Source organism: Choloepus didactylus, chromosome 4 (assembly GCF_015220235.1).
Source record: "Choloepus didactylus isolate mChoDid1 chromosome 4, mChoDid1.pri, whole genome shotgun sequence".
Taxonomy (NCBI): Eukaryota; Metazoa; Chordata; class Mammalia; order Pilosa; family Megalonychidae; genus Choloepus; species Choloepus didactylus.
In genome coordinates, this window is record NC_051310.1 from 118,677,852 (window position 1) to 118,703,003 (window position 25,152).

Here is a 25,152-nt window from a genome sequence, read left to right on the forward strand (position 1 = left end):
TTGAAAGCTCAGATTATCCATATATTGCCCATTAATGAGCTATTCAAATAGTTTTAAGCTTCACTCTGGCTCTGTAGACCTGGTTATTAAGAGATTCTGGGACTAATTAGTGGCAGCTCTGAAGTTAGAGGTAACCAAAGCTCCCTCAATGGATACAGGATAGTTTCTATATTCATAAAGGTGTTGGGAGTGCTGTCTTTACATGTGTGGGTGAAAGGGCACAGAATGGAGCATACGGCTGAGGGTGGCAGATAGTACCCAGTTGTATCTGGGTACTATCGTTAAGAGTCCCATCTCTCACCCTGAGAGCTAGGAGTGTCCTCAAGGCTTGGGCAAGGCCCCTCCACTCCTGGGCACCTCTTACCCATGAATGCAGGGGATAGCACTGAGGGACACTTAACTAAAATCTGGTTTACCAAATATTAGCTATCAACCAAGATGCAAAGGTAGGAGAGCCAATTGGTGAAAAAGTCCAATGCTGGTAGAAGGCAGAGGAGACCACAGGAAACCTGGTGAGCCAGCACTGAGATGTTTGTTGTCAATGCTTTTTGCTTAATACCTTTGGTGTTGGGTGTGGATGTGTGAGGAAGACTTAAAGGATCCAGCCAGGTGTCCAGGAGAAGGAGGAGGAGGAAATAGCTACAGTCATCACTGAAAAAGTCACGTGGCTGAGCTCTGGCCCCAGCTCCACCACTCATGAGCCGCTTGGACTTGAATTTGCCCCTCCACTTCTCAGACACTCAGTCTCCTTTCTGAGAAATGGCTTAACAATATCTTCACTACTTACTTCACAGAGGGAAATGAGGAAATCAAAAGGTGAATTGCAAATACACTGTCAACTATGTAACAATGAATATGTTGTTAAAAGGGTTTACTACAGATTGACCTTGAATATCTTCAAATGAGTTAAAAATTTAGGACTCATAAAAAGAAACTGATGGGGAAATCCTGTCTTGTTCGAACAAGAGTAAGATTGCTGTTTCGAATGATGAATTGAAACTATCTACAGAGGGACTAAACTTGGTTAGAGACAAACACCTGCCTCAAAATAGTCACTTTAAGAGAATAGCTACAATTTCTCAGTTTCTTGTTTGGGAATCATTGGCCAGAGGACTTCTTATAATTCTATTTGTTCTATGTAGTAGAGCTAACCTGGTTTTAAGGATGGCTGCTGATTCCTGTGCACTGATGGGATTCCTAATTTATACCTACAAAACATGTGCTGCTGAGAACAAGGGGAACTGACCAAAAAATTGTTCAGAGAGGCAGGCCCATCAAAACTATAGTCTAAAGGGGGATGGAGGAATTCGTAGTTTACATTTTCTGATGTATTTTCTACCACTATTCCCTTTATTATCCCAGAGCCAATATGAGGTTAGCTTTACAAATTGGGTTATAACTTTTATAAGCTTCTTTGTCAAGGATGCATTAACAAGACTGGACCAAAGTCCAGTACTTCCTCACCAACCAATGATGTTATACTCCTAAAATACATCGCGGTTGACAAAATCATGATTGGAAAGATTAAACCTCACTGAAGTTAAGTATTTGAGAGGTGGATGGAATAAAATGGCATTAAATATGTCTTTCCATAAATAAAATCAAATGAGTAGACAAATAAGTGAAAATAAACAAATAAATCCATCTGGAAGGTGTCCACTCTCCAAAGCATTGAAACCTCCTCTAGCAAAGCCTTCTTCAGTTGTTGCGGAAATATTACTGATGCATACTCAACATGCACGCAAAGAATCACTCAGATTTTTTATGTGAAGGAGAGTGAGCATCTTTTCAAAGTTTTCCAGCCAGCCCTTGAATTTTTTAATATGAAAGTTTCAAACATCCAGACAAATTGAGACAGCAATACAAAAAACTGTCATAGACCCAAACACCCAGACTTATCAAGATTTCACCATACTTGCTTCATCTATGCTATTTTCTTTGCTGAAGCATTTTAAAGCAAATCTTAGACATATCATCTCATCCCTACAGATTTCACTATGCATCTTATTTGAAATTAAATGCCTGTTTCACTCATATTCTTAATCACATTCTCCCGTTTCTTTCAAGGCCACTCAAAAAGGTTTTGCACTTGATGTTTGGTTTTGTTTTCTGGTTTTGTTTTCAGGACTTGCTAGGTGGCATAAGCTCATCTTCCCTTCCTGTACAACCCCCACAGACCGTCCCAAGTGGGCCAGAATAATGAGTCAAGAAATGAGGTTGTATTATTTCATTAAAGAAGAATGACCCAAAACTCACATATCAATAATAATAAGAAATCAGGGATATATAATTAAGGATATACAAATATAAAAGAGTGATCTTTAAAAAAAACTAAAGCAAAAAAGCTAATGCATAACTCAGTGGCACCCTGACTTTTATTTTAAAATCACTTGGAATAGACGGGAAATTGCTAAACCCAAGTTAACTTCTAGGCTGTTATAGCTAAGAACCCTAAGAACTAAAATCATTGTTTCCAAGATAGCTTTCCCAGTCTCAGAAACTGCAGAGTTAAGCCATGTAAGAGAAGTCACACAGGCCCTGCTTCTTGCAGAGAACTATGCTCTGTCGTGTGGTTAAGTGGGAATTTTTCTGTAGTTCTTTATTATCCCAGAGCCAATATGAGATTAGCTTTACAAGTTGGGTTATAACCTTTACAAGCTTCTGTGTTAGGGATCCATTAACGAGACCTTAAAGATCTTTTTAACAGATGAGGCATACATGCCCTGTGTTCAGCTCTGGTAATGACCAAATTGATTTTATTGAAAGTATTTAAAAGCACCATTTTAACTTTTCTTTCAGGTGCCTGACCTCTCTTTTGGGTCCTGGAGTTAGTGTGTGTTCTCCTCCCTCTCACTCTTTGTGTGTACCCTTCCGGTTTCTCTTCACCTTTGTAAACCTCTTCTGACTTGTCCCCCAGGTCACCTCATTTAGCACTTGTCTCACCAGCTGTGTTTCCCGCATGCTCTCTGTGCATTTCCAGAGGACCAGGCTTTGAGGTCAGGATCGGTAAACTAGATGCATGACTTTGGGGGGCCATCTTCATTCATTCATTCAACAAATATTCTTTTGAGCTCCTATTCTGTGCGAGGCACTATTCTAGACACCAAAAAAAAAAATAGTGGTAAATCAGGAACACTGAGTCCCCGCCTCCAGGAGCTGACATAGTTGGGAAGACATACAATAACTCTGTACAGTGTAACAGAATGCCAAGAGAAGAAAAATACTGTGAAGAAGAGTAAAGCAAAGCGAAGGATTGGGGCAGGTGCACCTTTCCAGGTAAGCTAGCCAGGAAGCTAAATCAGCTGTGAGCAGGTGACGATCAAGCAGCGATGTCGGGCACGTGGGGCAATCAAGCCGAACCAAGCAGAGGGGGTTACAAGCCCAGAGGACCCAAAGTGGGAACAAGCTTGGAGCTTTAGAGAACATTCAAGAAGGCCAGTGGGAAGAGTGAGATGGATGAGGCGGAGAGAGGAGGACACAAGGCTGGAGAACGAGGCAGGCTAGTCATGCAGGATCTTATGAGCCCTAGGGAGAGTTTGAGCAGGGGACTGACATGACCTGATTTACAGTTCAAAAACTCACTCTGGCTTAAATGAAGCTTCTAAATGGTGCTGTTGAAACCATTCATGGGTCCAGTCGAAGGTTCTTGTACGTTAACGGGTGACTGAACACAGCCCAGGCCTCAGAGCCTACAGGCCATGTTCTACCCTATCCCCTACCTCCAATTGGCTGGGTGACTTGGAACCAATCAGTTAATCCCCCGAGCCCCAGTTTTCTCTCTTTTGCGAGAGAGACATACAGTTCCTCAAGTCTCTTCTGCATCTAACATTTGGTGATCTAAGCTATAAACTTCAGTCGAATTTCTAACCTAGTATATTTGTTGGGTTAAAGTCTAAACTGCTATAGCAAAGAAACCCAAGAACACAGTGACCTATATGAAGTAGAGATTTGCTTCTTTCTCCCGTGGTGTTCAAGCCAGAGGAGGCTGCCATGGAAGCCCTGCTCACAGTGTCATCAGGACCAGGGACCTGTCTAGGGGCTCTGCTCTCCCCAACAGATGGTCTTGCTCATAGGGTTGGAGCTGGGCCATGTCCTCATCCAAGTTTCAGCTTTCAGGAAAGGGAAGAGAGAGGATATCCAGGGCAAGCAGTTTCCTTTTAAGTCACTTGGAAGTTGGACATGTCCTTTCTGTTCACATCTCATTAGTGCGAGCCTGGTTGTGTGGCCATACCCTGCTCCAAGGGGCTCTGGGAACTGTAGTGTCTAACTGGGTGGCTGTGTGCCCAACTAAAACTTACTGCTCTGGAAGAAAGTGAGAATGGATTTGCAGAGGCAGCTAGAAATGTGCCATACCCCATTTTTGAAAGATTTCAGAATATTATCAGATACCTTAAGTTCATAAAATATCCTACCTATTTAAGACAAAATTTTTTTCCCAGGAGAAGAGCTATGTTGATTGAAATCAAACAAATTATTAAAAGTTTTCATCAGTTTCAAAAAGAGGCCATGATTTGTTCTGAAGCTCAGTGTCACTTCAATGCCACAATCTTAGGACATATGAGCCTTTTGGAATTTTTTTCCCTCCCTATCAATGCAACACTGAAAGATACATTGCTTAGATAATGAAATTCAATGACAGCTGACTTTTTGTTTCTCTTAATATAGCTTGAACATCTTCTATTTTGTTTCTCTTATATAGCTTGAACATCTTCTATGTCATTAATTTTGTATTATTTGACAATGGTCAAATATTTCATTATGCAGACATACCATGGTTTACTTATCTCACCCTCTACTGTTGACATCTGGGTGGTTTTCTTTGTAATATGTTGCTCACATAAACAAGGTTATGTGAACAGCCTTGTCTGCAGACATGATTACTTCCTAATACTACATTTCTATTGGTGGAATTGCAGATGAAAGAAGAAATTGTTTCCCCCTCCTTTTAGAGATGAGGAAACTGAGGCTCAGAGAGATTAAGTTCTTGCTCAAAATCACACAGCTGCCAAGTGAGAGCTAGGACCAGAATCCAAGTTTCCTGGCTCTAAATCCCAAATGGAAAAATAGTCTATGCATCTAATATAATAATTTCCATATTGTTGATGAATTTTGTGACTGCAATAAAAATACCTTGATGACTGCTTTCTTTTCTTTGTCACCCAGCAGAGGCTAATCCAGACGAACTATAGTCAATTCTTGTTGTATGGGTAATTATGTTCTATAAAGTCACCAAAACACTGAATTAGCCAATACTAAACTGTTGCCCTTAGTGGAAATACAGGGTTAGGTTCCTTCAAGCCTCTGGTCACAGCATTTAGTCGGCCTTGTTTTTTGTGTGTTTCTGTTTAAAGACATAACTTTTGCTTGCTCCTTAGGTTTGCATACAATGATTCCCTAGAAAGTTCTTTGTTTTACCAACCTCTTAGACACTGCCCCCATTTAACCCTATCTAGAAACAGTAGCATTGCCTTCAGAATATTTTAGGGCAACATTTAAACACTGTTTATAGTATGAGAGCTGAAACAAGAAGGCAGAGCTTGGCCTTGATCAACCTCAGCTGGGAATGTGTGCATGGGGAGACTCCAGTTTTTCATCACTCTGCACTTGTCCACAAATGGCCTAATGACTACAAATGATTGTGAAAGTTCCCCGAACACAGAATCCACAAATAATTAGGATCGACTGTCCCAAAAGTCTGTCATCAGAAAAGAGGGGAGACACTACAAATAGTTGGTTTAACCAGTGTTTTCATCTTTCTTCTTCAAGATAATAACAATGCTGACATTTTTAGAAATCTTTTACCTCCGTTGATTTCCTACATGCTCAGGAATAACTGAAGTTGCCTCTCCACTTCTAAATTTTTGTTTGATATCCTATGGATCTTGGGACTTTTGCCAGTCATCCTGGTTCTGACAGTAGAGCTCATTTCCTTCAAATTTAGAATCAGATTCCCATGATGCCCACTTTGGCAGAGTCCCCTCTCCTTTCTAGCTGATCCTGGTAAAGAGTGAGCCATGGAGTTGTTCCTTCCTTTGTTGTAACTAGCATACCCTTGTCTACCCATGCTTCTACCATCGGGAGCAGACTTGAGTTTTGGGGTGGCTGCAGACCTGGCCAAGATTTCTTCAGTCTTTTCTTGTCTTGACCTGTATGCTGCCCAGGATCCATGCTACAATTTAGGTTATCAATACAAGGTCTTTAGATATAGAAAGTGTCTATAGTGCCTGACTTGCTTTAGGGCCAGAAACCCCATAACCTCAGGGTCATTCTTATCCAGCCAGTTCTGATGGCTTTGATTTTAGGGACCACAGCTGGAGCCGTGTGCCTGACAGCATCTGGGTGTGTCACCTACAAGCAGTTCAAGTCAGTACCTGCCCAGATTAGTGGCAAAGACAAACAGATTTCAGACGTGTGTAAAGGAAAGCATTTTCTGGAAAAACCTGTTGATTTCTACTTGAGTTAAATTATTCACTTATAAGATGAAACTTCTCAATTTCAGAAGGCTAAGCTAGAAGTGTTGATAGTATCAGTGTACACCTCTGCTTAGAGCTCCAAGATGAAATGTAAAGCAACTGTGTAATGGCTAATAAGTAGCTCCATTTTCAATATAGCGACTCAATAAAAGGAAATCAATTTAAAAGACAAGGATTCTTATTATTCTTACTATACATTAGTACTAATCATATACTTGGCACCAGCATGTGATAATGAGGGAAATTACCCTCCTTTAGGTATGGGTTTTTTTAATAATGCATTGAATAGTAATCTCTAAGAGAAAAGATAGATGTTTCCCAAATAAGTTTAGTCCCAAGATTTCTTTCACATATAGACTAATGTTCTCTCTGTGTTGCCTTTGCTTAGGGAACACAGATGAGGAACAGTTTTGTGAGGTATAAAGGCAGAACTTGAAAGAGTGTATAGCTCTGGGCTGCCTGTCCAAAATTAAAAGATATTTCTAGAGACGAATGCCAGGCACATAACATAAAGCTGGACAGCAATCAAACACACAGAAGAATTTTAATTCAAAAAACAGGAAAAAATTCCTATCTATTTCCATCATCATTTTTCACACTAAAATGGAACTTTTTCAAGGTATAAAAATTGCCTTGGTTGGTAAAAGAGCTGAAATATTATTGAAACGGCTCAACCTAGGCTCAAATCTAACATAAAGAAAACCTCACATTAAAGTATTATTTATGTTCATAATTAGTATTTCTAAATGAATTTTAAAGGCTTTTTATGCAATTACAAATTGTTTGATTGTCGTAAAATTGCTAGTGCTTCGATGCCTTCCACATATTGTCCTTGTTCCCTGCAACCCTGGCACATAATTTATTTCTCTTTTGAGTGAACTCTAAGCATTAGTGTCCATTAAGAATTTTTGAAACAAAGTCCAGAGATTATTTGGAGCACTTTCAGTAATATGTACTGATTACCATTAATAGTTCTTTTGTCCTAGACAAGGACATTGTTTTGTAACATCATTTTGTTTGGCGAGGCCCTATTTGGGGCTGTGTTACTAATCTGCCTCCTGCATATGTTTTCTCTTTGTCTATGTGTAGAAGGTAGCAAGCTCATGGGCAACGTGGGATTGAGGAAGAGGGGGACACAGGGCCAGCATCAAGTGATATTTTTCTTTTGTGGAACAATCATTAGCCTTTCTGAAGCAGCAGCAGCCACCACCGCCACCATGGCCTAAATGCTGGGCCTCGTTTCTTAGCTAGTGTTCATGTCCTACTTATAAATTGTTGTTTTAGCTGTTAGCTCTTGACAATGATAAAGTAAAGAAGGAGAGCATAGTGGACCATGAGATGGAAGCCTTGCTGTTGTGTGTCAGTCATGTGTAAGGAAGCAGGTTAAGGGTTCCAGATTTTATTTCAAAAGTTCTGTCCTGAGCTCTCAAACATCAACTTACCTGATTATCCACCTCTTTAACGATAATATAATTTGTGTGTTGTGCTTGCCTAAGGGATATCTCTCTGTGTATCTGATGCAAAATGTATGTGATTAGAAAGAGCTTTAGTAGGAAAGAGGCACTATGCTACGTGTCAGTTGTGAATTATCTTCAGACTTACTCTAAACCTAATACTAAGAATTTTATTCCCGTTTTATGGGTCAGAGTGTGGAGGCTCAAAGAGGGAGGTTACGCCATTTGCCCTAGATCTGCCAGCCTGAATTAACTCAGACATCTTGTGTGGAGGAAGAGTGAATTTTTTGAGGGTCCTCAGATTTGGAGCCCTTTTCTAGGAATTAAATGATGTGCAAGCAAGAAGAGAGAGAGAAAGAGAGAGAAGGGAGGGAGGAAGGAAAGGGGAGAAGGAAGTACTTTCATTGCATTTAATTTTAGGTATTCTTTATTTTTTATTTGTTTTCCTTTTTGTTTTTGACTCTAAATAGAACTTATCCATGTTTAAAATATTGCTATCTCAACAGTTTTCTCATTGTGAAACAGGACAAGAGAAGGCAAACAGGCTGAATATTGGCAAAAGGGCATCTCTTATAGTTAGAGACTTGCCCAGAATTCAGAGCCTCTGGAAATGCTCGATCAGTAACTGGTAATGTCTGAGGAGAAGGAAAGATGCCATCTCTTATGGGGAAAAAAAAAAAGTTAAAATAAACTTGGTACCTAGACAATTGCCTAGAAACAAGAGACAAGAAGAAGTCCATCAAGGAAGTTAATATGTTCAAGATTTGGCAGTGATTCGAAGTATCAGATTATATTCCTAAAGTGCTCTGCTGTATGATAACTATGACTCTGAAACTGTTCCCTAGTGATAACCATGACAGTGATAGATCTGTGGTGTTCTCATGACATTTCCTTTACTTTATTTGAAGCATGGTCAACTTGAAAGAGTCAGGCAGTCTTGTTGTATAGAAGCCCTACTTTGGATTGAGTTTTACTGGGGATTTTTTCTTTGTTTTAATGGTGTTAATTGGCAATTTAAAACTTCTATCATATGTTAATTTACCAATAATCCCAAAGCATTACCTGGAAATATTACATAGATAGATAGATAGATAAATAGTTAGACAGATAGACAGATAGATAGATAGGTATGGATGGATGGACAGATGGACAATGCAATAAAATATAAGGAGTCTAGCAACTTTTATCAAAAGGTACCATTTTTCTCTAGCCCAGATCATTTTAAAAAATCACCCAAGAGAGTGTATCTTTTACTTATATAATCTTTTGTGGGTACTGACTTCTTTCTTCTTTGGTTTTTAAAGCAAAAAAGAAAAAAAGTTTCAGGGGGTTATCTTTGATTGTGAGCTGCTTTAGATTTTTCACAGTGAAAAATAGATCTAGCAGCCTATCGCTTAGAAAGAGGAGGATTGGTTTGATAGTTCAGAAGCAGGGCAAGGAGCCATTGATGGATAAGCCAGAAGGGAAATTGAGAAACCACATAGTTCTACTCCGTCATTCTACAGATGAGAAAACTAAGGCCCAGAGAAGTTAAATGATTTGCTCAAGTCATCTAGTGAGTTCACTTTTGGCTTGGGGTCTCTGTGTGCTGTGCTTTTAAAACATTGCTTCCCCCATCATCCACCCACAACTCCATGAAGTCCCAATATCTGCAGGGAGCATTATCCTATCTGCGGTGGCCTGTTGAAGATCCCTAGGAAAGATCTTGGTGTTCTTCCCAGTCATTTGGAAGTGAACCAAAACCTTCACAACAGCTGGACTTGGATGACACCCTTTGGTGGTGGAGATAAAAGTCCTTTACCCATGCTGGCCAGCAGCCCACTGAGACTATGCCACTTGTTAGTGACCATTTATCTTCCCTTGACTTTAGAGAGTAAATGATCATAATGGAGTTCACCACCTAGAATAGAGTACTCTTGCTTTTAGAAACTGGGTTCTCTGTTTCATACTCTCCTATATCAAATATGAGGACATGCAAGTCAGAGCACTTGGTCTGAAAACCAGAGTCCCCATGAGTCAGCGTGAAATCCAGGGACATCTTGAGTAGCTGTGGTGGAGCTTCTGGTAGCACATTCTAATTCAACTTTGTTAAAATAATACTGTGTGGGTTGGCCACTCCTTAGCAAAGTAAATAACATTTATATCACACTTTCCAGGCTGGAAAGCTCTTTAAACATCCTTATTTCATTTAATTTCACAGAAGCCTTTTGAGGTATTTTTATGATTATATACAGTTTTAAAGGCCAAGAAATTAAGGCCCAGAGAAGTTAAGTAACTTGCCCAGGGTCACTCAGCCAAGAAGCAGGAAAATGTACAGGCTAAGAACACAAGCTCAGGTCTGTTTGTTGCCACATCCAGTTATCTTAAGAGCTGCCTTTAAAAACTTCATCCTTCTACTTTTATGAAATAACTAGAATAAGCAAATTCATAGAGACAGAAAGTAGATTAGAGGTTACCAAAGGCCAGGGGAAGGGAGGATGGGGAGTTGTTGCTTAAAAGGTACAGAGTTTCTGTTTAGGGTGACGAAAGAGTGTTGGTGACGGATGGTAGTGATGGTAGCACAGCATTCTGAATGTAATTAATACCACCGAATCGTACACTTAAAATGGTTAAAATGGCAAATTTTATGTTATATGTATGTTACCACAATTTTTTTTTAAATGTTCATTCTTTTTCACTCCTGAGTAAACTTAGAGCTCTTTGCCTCTCAAAAAATACTCATTGTAATTTATCTTTAGAAGAAACAGTTTCCCCAAAAATTGTTGATTCAGAGCTGCTGCTGGTAGCACTTAGGTATGGATAAGGGTTTTTGTTTTGTTTTGTTGTTTTTCCTGAAGGCCCTTCCCCTTCTGTATAAGGACAAAAATTGGCAATTTATGACAGCTGTCATGTTATTGAAGATGAGCTCTACAGTGAGGACAGGACTCTTACAACCTCTAGGGAAATGACAAGACAGAGTAAAGGAAAAACTCCACCCCTCCCCCACCCCACCCACGTTTTACAGATAAGAAAAGGCGGCTGGTAGCAAACCAAGGTAAATGTTTCTACTGTGAGAAAAGCCCCAGTGGGACAAAATTAGGTACTTCAGGCAGCTGGATTCCTGGCAGAACGTTCTCCTTCTCCTAGAGGTTCAACCTAATATGACCTTCTAATCAGAAGGAGTGTTGTTTCTGTGTGTTTGCTTCAGTATCTGTTTGAGTCAATTTTTCACCCAAGCCCAGGATGAGGCTCTCTGGTTTAGATAAGGCAGGGGTGGGGCTGTGTTGGTTTAAAATTATTTACAAAGCTGACTGCTAAATGGTATGGTCCAGAGGGAAATCTATTTTTTGAGTATATACAGTTTTGAGAGGTGCTGTCTTTACCAGGGTCTTGAAAGACTGCCATGGGCAAACTGCCGGTCCAGTATTAACTTTCCACAGAGAAACTTTTTATTGTGTTAAACTTCTTTGAGCCTCAGTTTCCCCCTCTGTGAAATGAAAAGAATGTTTTCTGCTTTTTTTTAAAACATGTCTTTGGAGTCAGTGATGAAATACTTTGAGTTTCTATTAAAGAAAAAACGGAATTACACAAATTCAATCCCAATTGTTATTTCTCAAGGAAGGAAAGAGAAAGGGATGCCAATAAATTTTTTGGATAGTTCTGTTAAGGTTTTCTTTTTTGTGTGTGTTTGCAATGTTTTTGTTTGCTTTCTTTTTCTGGGGAAATAAAATTTTGTCTTCATAATGGCTACTAAGTGAAAAAAATTTAAATGTTATACACAGTCATATGCATAGTTCCCACATATGCACATTTTAATGAACATTTAAAGAAAATATTGCTTTTGTGGGAGGAAGGTGTCTTTTAACCTTTTCTCCATAAAAATGTGGTTAATTGATTGGTATAGTCTTCCTTGTCCATAATAGATATAATTTGCATTATATTTATGTAAGTTATGGTTGCCAGATAAAATCCAGGATGCCTAGTTAAATTTGAATTTCAAATAAACATCAAATTATTTTTAGTGTCTGAAATTCAAATTCAACTGGACAGCCTATATTTTTATCCACTAAATCTGTCAACCCCAATACAGCTATATCCCTCATTGATCGTTAACCAGCAGCTAAATCCAAAGGATCAAGAGTTTGTGCTATTTCTGAAGTCATGCCTTATGCTGGGGACAGATAGGAGAAATTTTAGTTCCATGCCTGCTGCTGTAACCTCAAAGATCAGACAGCTTCCCTGGGAAGATTTTCTAAATCTATTATCAATGTAATAATCATGAAAATATTTGATGAGAACACTGCATCATGCTGTATAATAAATTTAAGTAGAAAAATCAAAGCAGTGGTATTTTCATCAGGCCTTTGGATGTCAGGAGAAAATAGTTACACAGTCAGCGAATATAGATAGGTCTCTTTTGGGCTGTGTTAAATCCAATTGTGCGGAGGTTCTGAATAATCAAGAGTGACAGCATAAGCACTTTCTCTTCAAAGTGATTTTACAGAAAGCATTATTTCCTAAGGAAAGTACACACATAGCTCTCATAATGCTGAAGGAGCACTAATGTATCAATTTATTGGTGCTGGTATCGTGAGCTGGAGCTGTAAATTGTATTCAAATTTTAAACTTTCCTCACTGTTGTTGCTGGGTGAAGTTCCCTTCCCCTGATAAAGAGTATTTTTTTTTTTAATTCTAGAACACTTCTGTAGTTCCCATGTGAGACAGCCTGCAAGGATCTTTGCAGGAGATTCTAACTTCACTTTGTGAAGCCAGCTCAAGCAAGATGAAAAACAATAGTTTATTTTTCCTCAATAAAAAGGAAAAAAAAACTGAACTCAAGTTGGGCTATATAATTTCAGCTTTGCTAAATAAGTCCCTTGGAAAGTTGCGGGGGGAGCAAGTGTATGATTTTGGTCTTGGAGCACAACTTTGGAATTAACATTTTTTGATGTCAACAGTAGATTTTCATAATGGATTTCTTCCCTGTACCACATGTTCCATAGCTAAGTAACAGATCTGATGTGGGTGCCAACATTTTCAACTTGTACTTTCCAGAGGAAGATTAAATAGTTCCCTTAATAATCTGAAAGAAAAAAAATCAAGATTTTAGCACAGTTCTTAGTCACAGGCTAAATTCTTCCAACATTTTTATTACTTTGAACCTATTTAGTTTCAAAAATGTCCCCAAGAAGAATGATGCATAAAGGACTTAAAAAGTAACACTTCTGAAAAGGAGATAGTACTGTTTGCACTGAAGCATGCATCTGTGTTATCTTTATGTGGTCCTAGTTGCTGAGTATTACTTAGTTTCATTTGTCACCTGCTGTCTGTAAATCATCTTGGAAACATCAGAGGTGACAATTCATGAATCCCTTACATTTTCATATAGTCTGTGTTCTTTTGGGTGCCATTTACAAAAAAGTAGCAGTCATTCCCTTCTGACCTTAATGAGTATGGACAATTAGGGACATTTTGTGGATGTTTTCCCCCTCACCATTAAAAGTTATGCTTCATGTGAGCAGGAAGGGTCATTTTCATTAAAACGTAAACACAGAATCACTGGCCATAGCAAATTAATTACTCTGTTGCCTGTCCCGCTCGTGTCTGAGTGTGTTGACATTATTCTCTTGTGCCTTAAATCTTCCCCACTCTGCCTATAAACATGCTCATATCCCCTATTTAAAATAAAAAATAAGTTCTCCCACCCTGCTTAGCCCTGCTTAATTACTGTCTGTGCTGCTTCTTTTTACCACAGAACCTCATAAACCGGCTGGCGGTGGTCACTGCCTCCATTCTTCAGGGTTGCCTTCCTTTTGGTTGGATCCAGTGACGCTGCCATGCAAAATTAAAACTGATCTTGTCTCCACGTCACCATCTGAATGAAATGTATTCCTGAGTACACTGTGAACGACGTAAATCTGGGGAATTGCCCACAGGACACTCTCTTACCTTTGTCATGGTTTCTTCTCTTCTAGGTATCTCAGTAACGAAGAAGACGCATACATGTAAGTAATGCATTTTTCTTTTGTCCAAAGTTTTCTGGAAAGTTGGAATTCACATATGTCTGGCTGCTGTGACCCTTCAAGTAGAAACTAATGTTTCAGCTGTGATCCATGGTCAACAGAGGTCATAGTTTTCAACCTGTAGTGGTCGGAAGTGGTACATCTCCACCTGTTTGTATCTGAGTGTATGTTGAATAGAGAGGCTAAGGAATAGTCTGATGACTTCTAGCGTATCAAGCCATGAATCTTTAGAAAAATCATGAAATCTAGCCAGGAGGATCAATTACTTACTGATCACCCTTACTCTGGATCCTTCTCAGAAGAGTTGGTATGTTTCTAGGAAACATCACCTTGATTTCTTGTAAACTCTGGTCTCCTTTTCCTTCACCACTAGTTACATTAGGCCGTTTGTACTTGTGTCTGTGAAGCAGAGATGCTGACTGGGAATACAGGCGCTGTCATTTGACCTCAGGCAAGGGCCTACGAGGGCCTAGTAAATGGCATCCGGTAGTTTGATGTGAAAATGTGTGCTGGATTTATACTCTGTATTCATCACCACTTCTCAGGTTCAACTGCTTTCATCAATTTCCTTCATTCAAACTACACCATAAGTTTACAAACTCATGTCAATGTAAGGTGTTGTGATTTGCAATCTGAGCAGTGATGTTTTATTGTGCCTAGAACAGCAGGATGAAACTAATATGTCATTGACGCAGGCAGTCAACTTTCACTGTACGTGACCAGCATATCATTGAGACTGAATTAATGGTGTCATTAGAATTTGATACTGATTGTAGACCACAGATATATACTGTGCTACCTATGAGATACGCTCGGACATTCTTCTAAGGCAAGCAAGGGAGATATTCACGGCACAATTTAGGGCCGACAAAGAAGTATCCCCAGATTTTTTCTTAATTATACTTTAAAATTTTTTAATTTCGTGTGAAACATTTGGGGACAAAAAAGAATCTGTGGAACACCAATGTAGTTTAGCTTGTGCCTCTGTTGATTCTTGAAATCTGGTCTTGGGTTTGTCTGTCTGTCTATTCGTATTTGTAGAAAGCAGGAAAAAAAAAAAAAAACAACCAAAAAACACACCAAATTCCATGAGAAGTTGCCTGACTTTTAGGGCCCAGGCCTGTAGTCTCTTTCCACATGGCTCTCCCATGGGCTTCCATGGAATGTTTGTTTGAGGGAAGATGAAAAGATCACGCTCATATAGACACATGACAAGGACAGCACCTCCATCTCTCAATGCACAGATCCAGTTGGCTGTCCTTCCACTAGGGTAGTGTGTGGCCCTTAGCTTTTTGGGGGTTGTTTTGTTGTTGTTGTTGTTGTTCTTGCTGTCGTCGGTGCATATTTGAGCTCATGATGACTGAGAGATTGACAGTGCAGGAGACTGAAGTCCTCTGTATATCCGCAGGGCAGGCATGGTACAGAGCGCTTCCTTGCACAGCCTTGCCCATGAGCTCGTCCCTGGCCTGGAGGGACCTACTCTAGAGGTGGTAAGTAATTCAGTCTTTCTGCTAGCTCAGTCCTGGGCCTCTCCTGAACAGGGGCTGGTGATTGTCCCTACTGTGTATGGTGGTTTGGGGATGGACTCCTGTCCACCTGGCAATATACAGAAAGCTGCTATTTGCATTATGACTTGGCTGTTGGATAAGTGGACAAAACCACTAGGTCAACTCCACTGGACATGAAGAATACCCCTCAACTGATATCATAAGACAGAAACTATAGATGTTAGCTAATACACAGATCATCTGTCTATAAAGACCTTCAAGAAATTGTCATCCCTGAGACTAATTGCATTGACCTATCTGCAGAAACATTCATCTGTGGTTGAATTTAAATCCATGGAAGGATTTAGGTGACAGCATGGAGCGGTGGCTAGTGAGGAAACACTGGCATCCCAGTAACAGGGAATACAACCAGGTTGGCCTTTCAGCAAAGGCTCAAAGAAGTCCATCAGTTATACCTGCTTTGAAACAAAATCAAGTTACAACAAGAGTGGGTGGATTTTGAGTGCCTTTCTTAGCTGTGAAAATGAGCAGGAAAATTCTTAGGCAATAAGATAAGATATGTAGAAAGACCTAAAACAGTGCTCTGTTTATATAATTCAAATATTAAATTGATAGAAAGACCAGTAACTACCTTGTTTTTTGGTTGATTTTTACTTTCATGATTTGTGGGAGAAGGTCGAAGATAAAATGGCTCATTGACAAGTTGGGAAGAATAGCACCTGAATAGAGAGTTGGCACAAAACTTTGCACATGCCAAGGAGAAATTAAATTGTCCAAGTTGTGAGTGTTAGTGAAAGATCTCTATGCCATTTAAATGTGGAGATTGTTTTTGTCACCCAACTCAGCAGACACCCATCCTATTTCTGATGTTAGCATCTCTACAGGGGCTATAACCTGTGAGGAAAAAGAAAATCAATCAGTTCTTCCTCTAAAAAAAAGTCATCCAAATGACTTCTTCTTTAGCATCTGTCGGATTTTTCTTGAAAACTGAACTGTCTTAACTTGCCTATAGGTTTTCTTAAGATGTTAAATTCCAGCTTCTCTTAAATCATCCTGACATCTGTTCTTCAAAAAGTTTCTCTATCAGGAAAGTGTATGAATTCATTTTTGTAGTGTCTGAAGACTTCCATTTTTAGCCAGGGCTCTGGAAAGCATGGTCAAGACTTGACTACATAATCATCGACAGCTGAAGTCACCCCCATCAGCAATTTCAACCTGGGTTTCCTAACTGCCCTCACAGAGAGATTGTTCAACTTACAAATTAACATGTACAGTTGCAGAATATATGCTGAGACCAGAGTGTCAGCTCATAGATACACCAGTCAGAAGTACATGAACCACAAAATGAACCTGAACAATTATGACACCTGATATTTTAGGCCACCTTGTTATGGAAAGCACGGGTATAGCTTCTTTTTAAAAAAAAAAAAAAAAAAAAAAAAAAGTATTTTGGGGGCTTAAGCCAGAAACTCCCATGAAAGAAAATCTGATTTTAGTTTCAGAGGAATTTGTGTTCACAGTCTTTGGAGAACGCAGAAAGGAGATGCCTGAGAATGGAACCTTGAGTGTTTATCTTTAAGTTTATGCGGTCTGGGGGGATGGCAAACATTTTGGGCTCCTGGTAGAAAGCCATATGCCCAAATTGGTCAAGAACTTCTTACATTTGCAGTATTCTTCAGTTGTTGGCAGGAAGCGTTGCTGTTGGTTTTTGTGCATGAACATAAGCGGGAGTTTTTACTTGTGGACATATTAGATAAATTTTACACTGTGGTGTAGGATTTCAATTTAATTTTCATGGCAATTATTTAGCACATGTATTTGGTTGAACACTTTCAAGATTGCTTTTGCTTTGGTGTTTCACAAGTTTGTTTTTGTCTCTTTCCTGCTGAGATAGCATCGTGTGGCTACGTATCATTTCCTGGGAAGCAACTGCTGTCTTGGTTTTTATTATTTGCCAAGGACAGCTGATCATTTATTCCTAACTTCTTAATTAATATAATTTTACTTGGATAGTTCTGCGTTCAGTAAGATGTTAGAAGATGACAAATACGGAAGTAGAAAAGTGAAAAATGCAACAATCATCTTAGGTATTTCCTACTACTGGAAGGTTTAGGATCATAGAGTCATAACTTTAGGGAATATATCAAACAGCTGCCACAATGCAGGCTCAAAAGATACTTTAGGCCCCTGGATTGTTTCTAGGGGCAACAGACCATGACAGTTTCCTTCTGTTCTCATCCTTGTGTGTATTCTTTATTCTTCCTGTTCGGCCCAGCTTGTTTCCTCCATGCTCAGGGCCAGGCACTTACAAGGGTACAGAAATTGCAGGTTACTCAGTAAGCAGTCAGAAAAAAGGGTCAGTATAATCCTAACTTGAGTTTTTCCATTTTTCCCAATAAATAACAAATAAAATGTGCTTCCAAACCTTCCAAAATATTTTAATACAAATAATCACTAAAAGGTTAAAAAGAAAAAAACATTTTCAACTGTTAAGTTGCAGCAGCAACTGTGTTATTTATACAGGTCTTTTAATTCTCAATACTAAAAATATTTTAGTACAGATCAGAAGATTTATTTAAGAAATAATCTTTTGGATCTATAAAAACAGTGTTTATTGCAATCATTTAGAGTGAAATAGGTTAATGTATTCATTTTTTGCCCCTGGAGACTTGTTTTTTAATTTGACTGAGAGAAAATTAGTTTTGAGGCCTCAACCCCTTCTCCTTAGGCATTTGTTGATATCACAAAACCAACCCAACAATTTGTCACAATTGTTGCCGTTTAGTCAGGAGAGGCTAAGAACTAGAATAACCTTATTTTCTCCTTTTCTTTTCCTTTCCTTAAGGCCATTCTTTTGGACTGTAGACTCTTAGCAACCCCAAACTTGGGGCTCACCCACTTTATTTTCACAAGCCAGGAAAACTCAGGAACCATTCTTGGCAAAGCTAGTGGAAGGTGCTTTGGTTATATAGTTAATGGGTTGCCATGACAACCCATGTGACTCACAGTGTGACTCAACGCAATTGTAATTTCACTTGCTGGCAGGGTGTTTCATTAGGACAGTCGTGAGAAGACACCATGTTGAAGTTTCTACAGGAGACCTTCACCCAGATCCTGTCTACCCATTGACAAACAGTCAGGAAAGGGACTAATATAGTGTTCCCAAAATAGCTGGAGGATTCATTCCTTAGCTTCGTAAGGCTACTGGCCACCTCAGACTTAAGCTTGCTGATTATGGTGCCCACCTCTCTGAGGGCTAATCAACGGCCAGTCGTTTATTGAAGATCTTCTATGTGGTGATGGGTTCTTTGCCCTCAAGGAGCTTACACACTAGGTTTTTTAGGGAGTTGAATGGGGGAAAGAGGCACATAGTCCCATAAAACAGTCTGAAAACTCAAATGCTGTATACCATTTCCAGAAGATTCTGCTCATAAGTGGAAAGCAGACTGAGCTAGAGGTTTGGAAAAGGAGAAAAGAATTAGAGAGACCATCAAGGGTTCTGATAATATGATCCAAGCATACATAGTAATGAAGTAAAAGATAAAGATTTACCCCTGGATGCTAAAAACCATCCCTATTGCTGATCTCCATCCGTCTTCACCCAAAGTAATACCTTTTTGTTCCCTTAAGGTCAACCAATATGAAGAAATTAAATAATGTCTGTTCTGACTGGAAATGTTGGTCTTGTTTAGACTCAGCTTGTGCAACGAGAGCAAACCCCTTGTAAGCTTAACAAGATTCTTCTGTCTCATCATATTAAGATATAAATGGACTGCAGTTTGCCCTGCCAGTTAGTTCTTCCAAGGTAAAAGATTTGCATAGTTTTTAACACCCATAGTTCATAGTGGGTGTTTTTCATGATTTCCATAGAAAAAGAAAATATTTAGCTAAGTGTTTCCATCAGAGAATCTGGTTGATTCATGTTTGCTCTGTTAGTAGACCTCAGATTCATTAATTGAATTTGGACAAAAGTATTTCTGTTCCCATTTCCTAATATAGCTTCAAAAGGGTATGCTGAGACTTCATTGACTCTTTAAAATCCATGATCTCCACCATGAAAAAATAAAAATGCCTAACCTACCAGGTACTTGTGTGTATTTGATAGATTCATTACATATTTAATGAACTCTTAAACATGATTTGTTGCTCTTTGAAGATGGGCTAGATGTCCATTACAGAAGTCTGCATTACTTCTAGTTCAATGACAATGAAATGGAGATGTTCATAGTAGAAATACCAGTAATTAGAACAGTAGCAGCAACGACCACCCACTAAGCAATTCTAACACCCCAAGGATTATGTTTCATGCTTTACATGCATTGTCTCATTTAATCTTCTCATTTACTCCATGAGATATATATTACTTACACCCCCAATTTAGATGAGGAAACTGATCTGAGAGGTTAGTAGCTGTTCCAGTTTGCTCATGCGGCCATTATGCAAAATACCAGAAATGGATTGGCTTTTATAAAGGGGGTTTCTTCGGTTACAAACTTGTAGTCTGAAGACCATGAAAATGTCCAAACTAAGGCACCAAAAGGAGTATCCCTTCACCGAAGGAAGGCCAATAGTGTCCAGAAAACCTCTGTTAGCTGGGAAGGCACATGGCTGGTGTCTGCTGATCCTGGGTTTATTCCAGCTCCTCTCTCAGCTCCTGTGCACTCTTCAAAATGTTGCTCTTGGGGCAGTTTGTCCTCTCTTAGCTTCTCCAGAGAAAACAGTGGGCTAGCATCTCCAAAGTGTCAGCAAAAAAGTCTGCTTTCAACAGCCATCTCCAAAATGTCTCTCTTAGCCGCTCTTAGGTCCTTCTGTTTGTGAGCTCTTTTATAGGACTCCAGTGATTAAATCAAGACCCACCCTGAATGGGTGGGGTCCATACCTCTGTGGAAATAATTTTATCAAACGTTTCACCCACAGTAGATTGAGACACAACTCCATGGAAACACTCAATCAAAGGATTCCAACCTGATCATCGCTAATACATCAGCCCCCACAAGACTGCATTAAAGAATATGGTTTTTGGTGGGACATAATATATCCAAACTAGCACAGTAGCTTAGTTTAGGAAAGTGAAATAACTTTCTAAATCACCCAGCTAGTAAGGGGAACAGCACAGCCAGGACTCAGTATATAGTAATTTGACTCTGCATGCATGTAAATGCAAACGATATTATCTTCAATTTCAACAGTAGTTAATAGTTATTGAGTACTTACTAAATGTCATGCACTCTTCTAAGGACTTCATAAATTTTAATTTATTTAATCTTTACCACAATCTAGTAAGGTAGGTATTGCTACTATCCTCCCTCTACAGACAAAAACTGAGGCTCAGGTTCCTATAGCGTGCTAATATGTGGTAGAGCCAGGATTCAAGGCCAATGCACAGAAACTAAATGCTTCCAAAATGAAAAGCCTCATTCATTAGAGTGGCCCTTCCACTCCAAAGTATAGGAAGAAAACTAAGTGCAGCATAGTTATTCCTACAATCGATTCAAGTTTTCTTTTACCATACAAAGCTTGGCGAATCAACTGATTATAAGAAAGGGGAATGTTCTTCCTACTATATGAAAAATTCCTTTAAACAAAGTGGTATACTGGAAACTAATCAGCCTTCTTACTTTAAAATGATTGTTACTTATCTTTTTAACAGTCTAACCTAATTTTTCAAAGAACTGCCGTGCATTTAACATCACTGTTCAGACAACACAACTGAATCTATTATAAAACACCAGTTCAGTGTGGTTAGTTATGCTATTGGGATAATTGTGTTCCCCACACTAGTGGCAATGCATATTTCTTATGACATGAGCCCATTTTCCATTAATGGTGGGCATTAATGTCATTTATAATGAAATTGTACATTTTTCTTTTATTAGGCCACCTTGACAATTCATGTATAACTTTGCCACTAAGAGGTAGTATGATTCAGGATATTATGGTTTCCTGAAACCTAAACAAAACCAACCAAACAAAACCCTGAATGCTAAAACGATGCCTAGGGAACTGAAATATATATCTCAAATGTTATATAAGATAATTAAACATCTAGGTTTTGAGTATGCTCAAGCATACCCTAATTTAGAATTGGATTTATGCTCACATCAGCTTCTCTTTTTGTTGGTGTCTGCATCTGAAGGGATAGAAATCTAGAAAAAGCAGAGATGCCTAAGGGTTTGCGATATGAGCAAAGTCAGTGCTTACCCCAAGGGAATCTTTATCACTTGGACTGCCAAGGAGTAAAGTGTATTTGTAGTCACATGGTCCTTCCGATTATAATTGATCTTCATATCTGTACATGATGGCGACTGAAGTTTTCATTTCCAGGCTATTTGATTAAACTTTTTCGTATGGCTTCCCAAGAGTCTTCACAGTGGAATGAATGTTACCCACCCACTCCACCCCCACCTCGGGGTAGACATTTTTCCTATATAGGAGTGAGGGCTCTTTTCCTGTTTTACTTCATTGACCTCCTATGCATTGACTCTTGTTCCTAATGTCTTAAATAGTTAAAAGCCAAACATAATGATTGAAAGACTTATCGAGAAGCTAAAAATGAGAAGATATGCTCTGCAAGGTTAAGGTTTAGATTCAGTGACAAGGATTTAATCTCTAAATCTTTTTTTTAACCCTTTCATTTTTTTTCAAAGATGGGGAGAAGGTTATATGGTGGATAATCCAAACATGCAAAATACTGGGATCTGAGGAGGGAAGGCTGGAAAGCACTGGCAACTGATCCCCAAGACCCAGTGTCCTTATAGGGCTAGGAGTCAGGCACATTTTATTAGCTTAATATTTTTTAGCCACTACTCTGTGCCTAGCACTGTGTTAGGCATGGTGTAGTATAGAAAGCTTAGCTCATCCTCCTCACTAATAGTTTAATCTGTATTAGAGGAGAAAGGGCAGACCTACTTGAGGGATTTATAGCAATGAGAGAATTACGGGAAATGCAGGACTGTGATTCCTGTTGGATTGTTTATTTAAATGCTGTGTAAGTTGGAGTTGACCCAGAGAACGACCTAGACTTGAACTTGAGTAGTGAGCCAAGCTTGATCTGGAAGAGTAGTGAGGATTAGGTGTGATCAGGTAGATCAATAGAGGGTTCAGTAGACAATGTTTTCCCTGCCACTGTCATTTAGTTAGCATTATATAAATCTGATGCTTTATGTTTCAGTTCCATCTCTGAGCCCTGACAAAATTTTTAGCCTTGAATAGAAGTTCTTCTCTGGCCTTTCTTGTGGTCAACTGTGTAGAAAAAAAAAAAAATGCTTATTGAATAGGAAATATCTAGTCCAAAAAAGGGAAGATTATTCTGATTATTAAAGAAAAAAAAGTGTGTGGTTTTTTTCTAGCTCCCTAGACTTAAGGTCTGGTTGTAAGACCAGTTTTTGCCATTTCATTAAAAGCAGAGGCAAGGAATGAGCAATGAAACTTGAAACATACGTATTCACTTTGAATTAGGTGGCTAATGGTTCTCCTTGCTTTCTTTCATTGGCACTGCTAATTGGCTCGAGGCTACAGTGATACACTAGGAGCCTCTGCCTTTCCAACCCTGTTTAACTCAGCCACAGTTAGCTTTATAAAGAATTTGAACCCCAAATTTTGCTCACACCTTAGGTTGGCAAAGTAAACTGCATTGATTGTTATTTTTTCATCAGCACAAAAACTTATTTCCCTCACATAGCTGGACAGTGCAGCAAGAGGATAATCACTTCCTTTTCTCTTTGTTAGTATTTCTTACTTTTCCAAGAATGAGTTTCTATTATTACCCCTAAAGAAAGCCAAGTTCCATATGAGGCGTTTTCATTGGATGCACGTTTGTAAAAATCTTAAGTATAATGAACCATACCATGTTAATGTATCTGTCTTTCTTACATGATGTCTTTGTATGTCGACAGAACTGAAAATTCACTTTCCCTCACCAAGTTGGGACATTGAGATAATTGATTGTCACCAGTCTCTGCTGTTCGTAGACAGGATAACACCAGTTCCTCTAGAGAACAGGTGAAAACTAAACTCTGTCCCCCGAGGCCAATGAAATAGCTGTTTGGTCCCTTGTGTGAAACTTCCTAATAACTTAACTGGGCAGCCTCTGGGTCCCTGGAGGGTTTCTCCACAAGAGTATTCCCTTTTTGTTAAGATTGCTTATTAAAAATGATTTTATAATGAAGTTGCCTCAAATAGCAGCTCTTTTCCTGGTTGTCCTTGAAGCTGTGGTGAAGAATCGCAGAGACAACTGTCTAGGGTTTTCATCCTTGTTAAAAACTTCTCTCTTACCACTGTTAATCTTGATTTTTAAGGAGACCAAGTCTAACTAACACAAGTCCCTCTCCAGTTGATTATGTCGCTTAAAACCCTTTGCAAGGCATTATTGGTAGTTCAGCTTGTCATTTGGGCTCAGGAACCGCATTGATCTCCATGGATTGAAGACATTTAAGCCGGTGGTGGAAACAAGTCTGTCAGGCTCCCCTGTGAGAACAGTGGCCAAGGAATGCTGTTGCTAAGTCTGCCCCTGACTCATCAAAGCAGTGACTTCCAATTATTTTATCTCTTTGGCCCTGGATTTCTCCCATCTGTAAACTACTTCTTTCTTGCTACAGGGAATTATTGTGAAGAGGAATCAAATAGTAAAAAATTAATATTGCCCTCTTTGCTACCCATGCACTATATAAATTCAAGGATGTCTAATAAATATGGGCAATTAGGAAAGAAAGAAAAAACAGTTTTTTGTTGTCTGCAAACATCAGCTTAGCTTTTTTTTCCCCAAAAGTGCTTAAATATGTTGGTATATTTAACATAAGGAATGATAAAGCAGTTTTCAGTAAGGTTCACCATTGGAAATATCTACTTCAGACTTGGTTTCCCAGTGGCCAGGCATTCTCAATGAACGACAACAAAGCATAAAACTTTGTAGTGACAGATTCAGCTTAAAATATTTATTTTCTAACTTTCAGGCTTGTCAGGCAATAAATCTGCAAGAGCAGAGTCCTCAAGTTGGCACTAGGTGCTCCTTTTGCTTCGCACTGTGAATTCAGTAGAACAGCAATAGTAAGAGGAAACTTTGTGAATCCTTTAGTGGAGACATCAGTCTTCTTCGGTTGTGCTGAGAATTGTTTTGTGCTAACATTGTCCTTAAGAACATGCCTTGGCTAAGTTCTGCTCTCTGAGGCCAGGTATATTAGAAAATACTACCCTATATTCAGCAAATTCTGCACCACCACCCCCCAAATTAAAAAGTAAAGAAAAAGAAAAACTATGGCCAGCTGTGGGATGGCACTGTCAGCAGAATCTTCTTATTCCACCTCCTTAATTGCCTTCAGGTTTTACTTCGCCTGAGGAGTCCAAATGCTGTAGCAAGGTGCTCAAGGCCCTTCACAATCTGGTATTAATCTTTCCACAACCCTTCCCATGACTTCTACCATGACAGGCAGTTCTTGCCATCCTCAGTGACCAGTTCCTGAAAGACTCCATGCTTAGGCACGGCCCATTGCCTTTGCTTCTGCTCTGTCTCGTTTGTTCTGGAATGTCCTTCAACACCTTCTGCAGCTGTAGACGTCTTTGTGCTCCAACAAACACCCACATGAATAGCATCTCCCTTGCAAAGCCTTCTCCAATCCCACTTTGTTCAATTAATTGCTGCAGCCAGTTTGCCCCCAAACCATGTTATTAAGGTCATAGTAAAGAAAATGTATTGTAGAATAATAGTTGTTTATGTAGC

General features: G+C 39.2%; 1 protein-coding gene across 2 annotated transcripts in view; it reads left to right on the forward strand.

Moving 5' to 3' along the window:
* RORA (RAR related orphan receptor A) overlaps window positions 1-25,152 on the forward strand; it is a 715,442-nt gene that overhangs the window by 538,020 nt on the left and 152,270 nt on the right. For both annotated transcript variants that reach the window (XM_037833806.1, XM_037833807.1), the window contains exon 2: window positions 13,882-13,911. In XM_037833806.1, coding sequence (XP_037689734.1) covers window positions 13,882-13,911 — 30 coding nt within the window. The remainder of the gene's footprint in view (window positions 1-13,881; window positions 13,912-25,152) is intronic.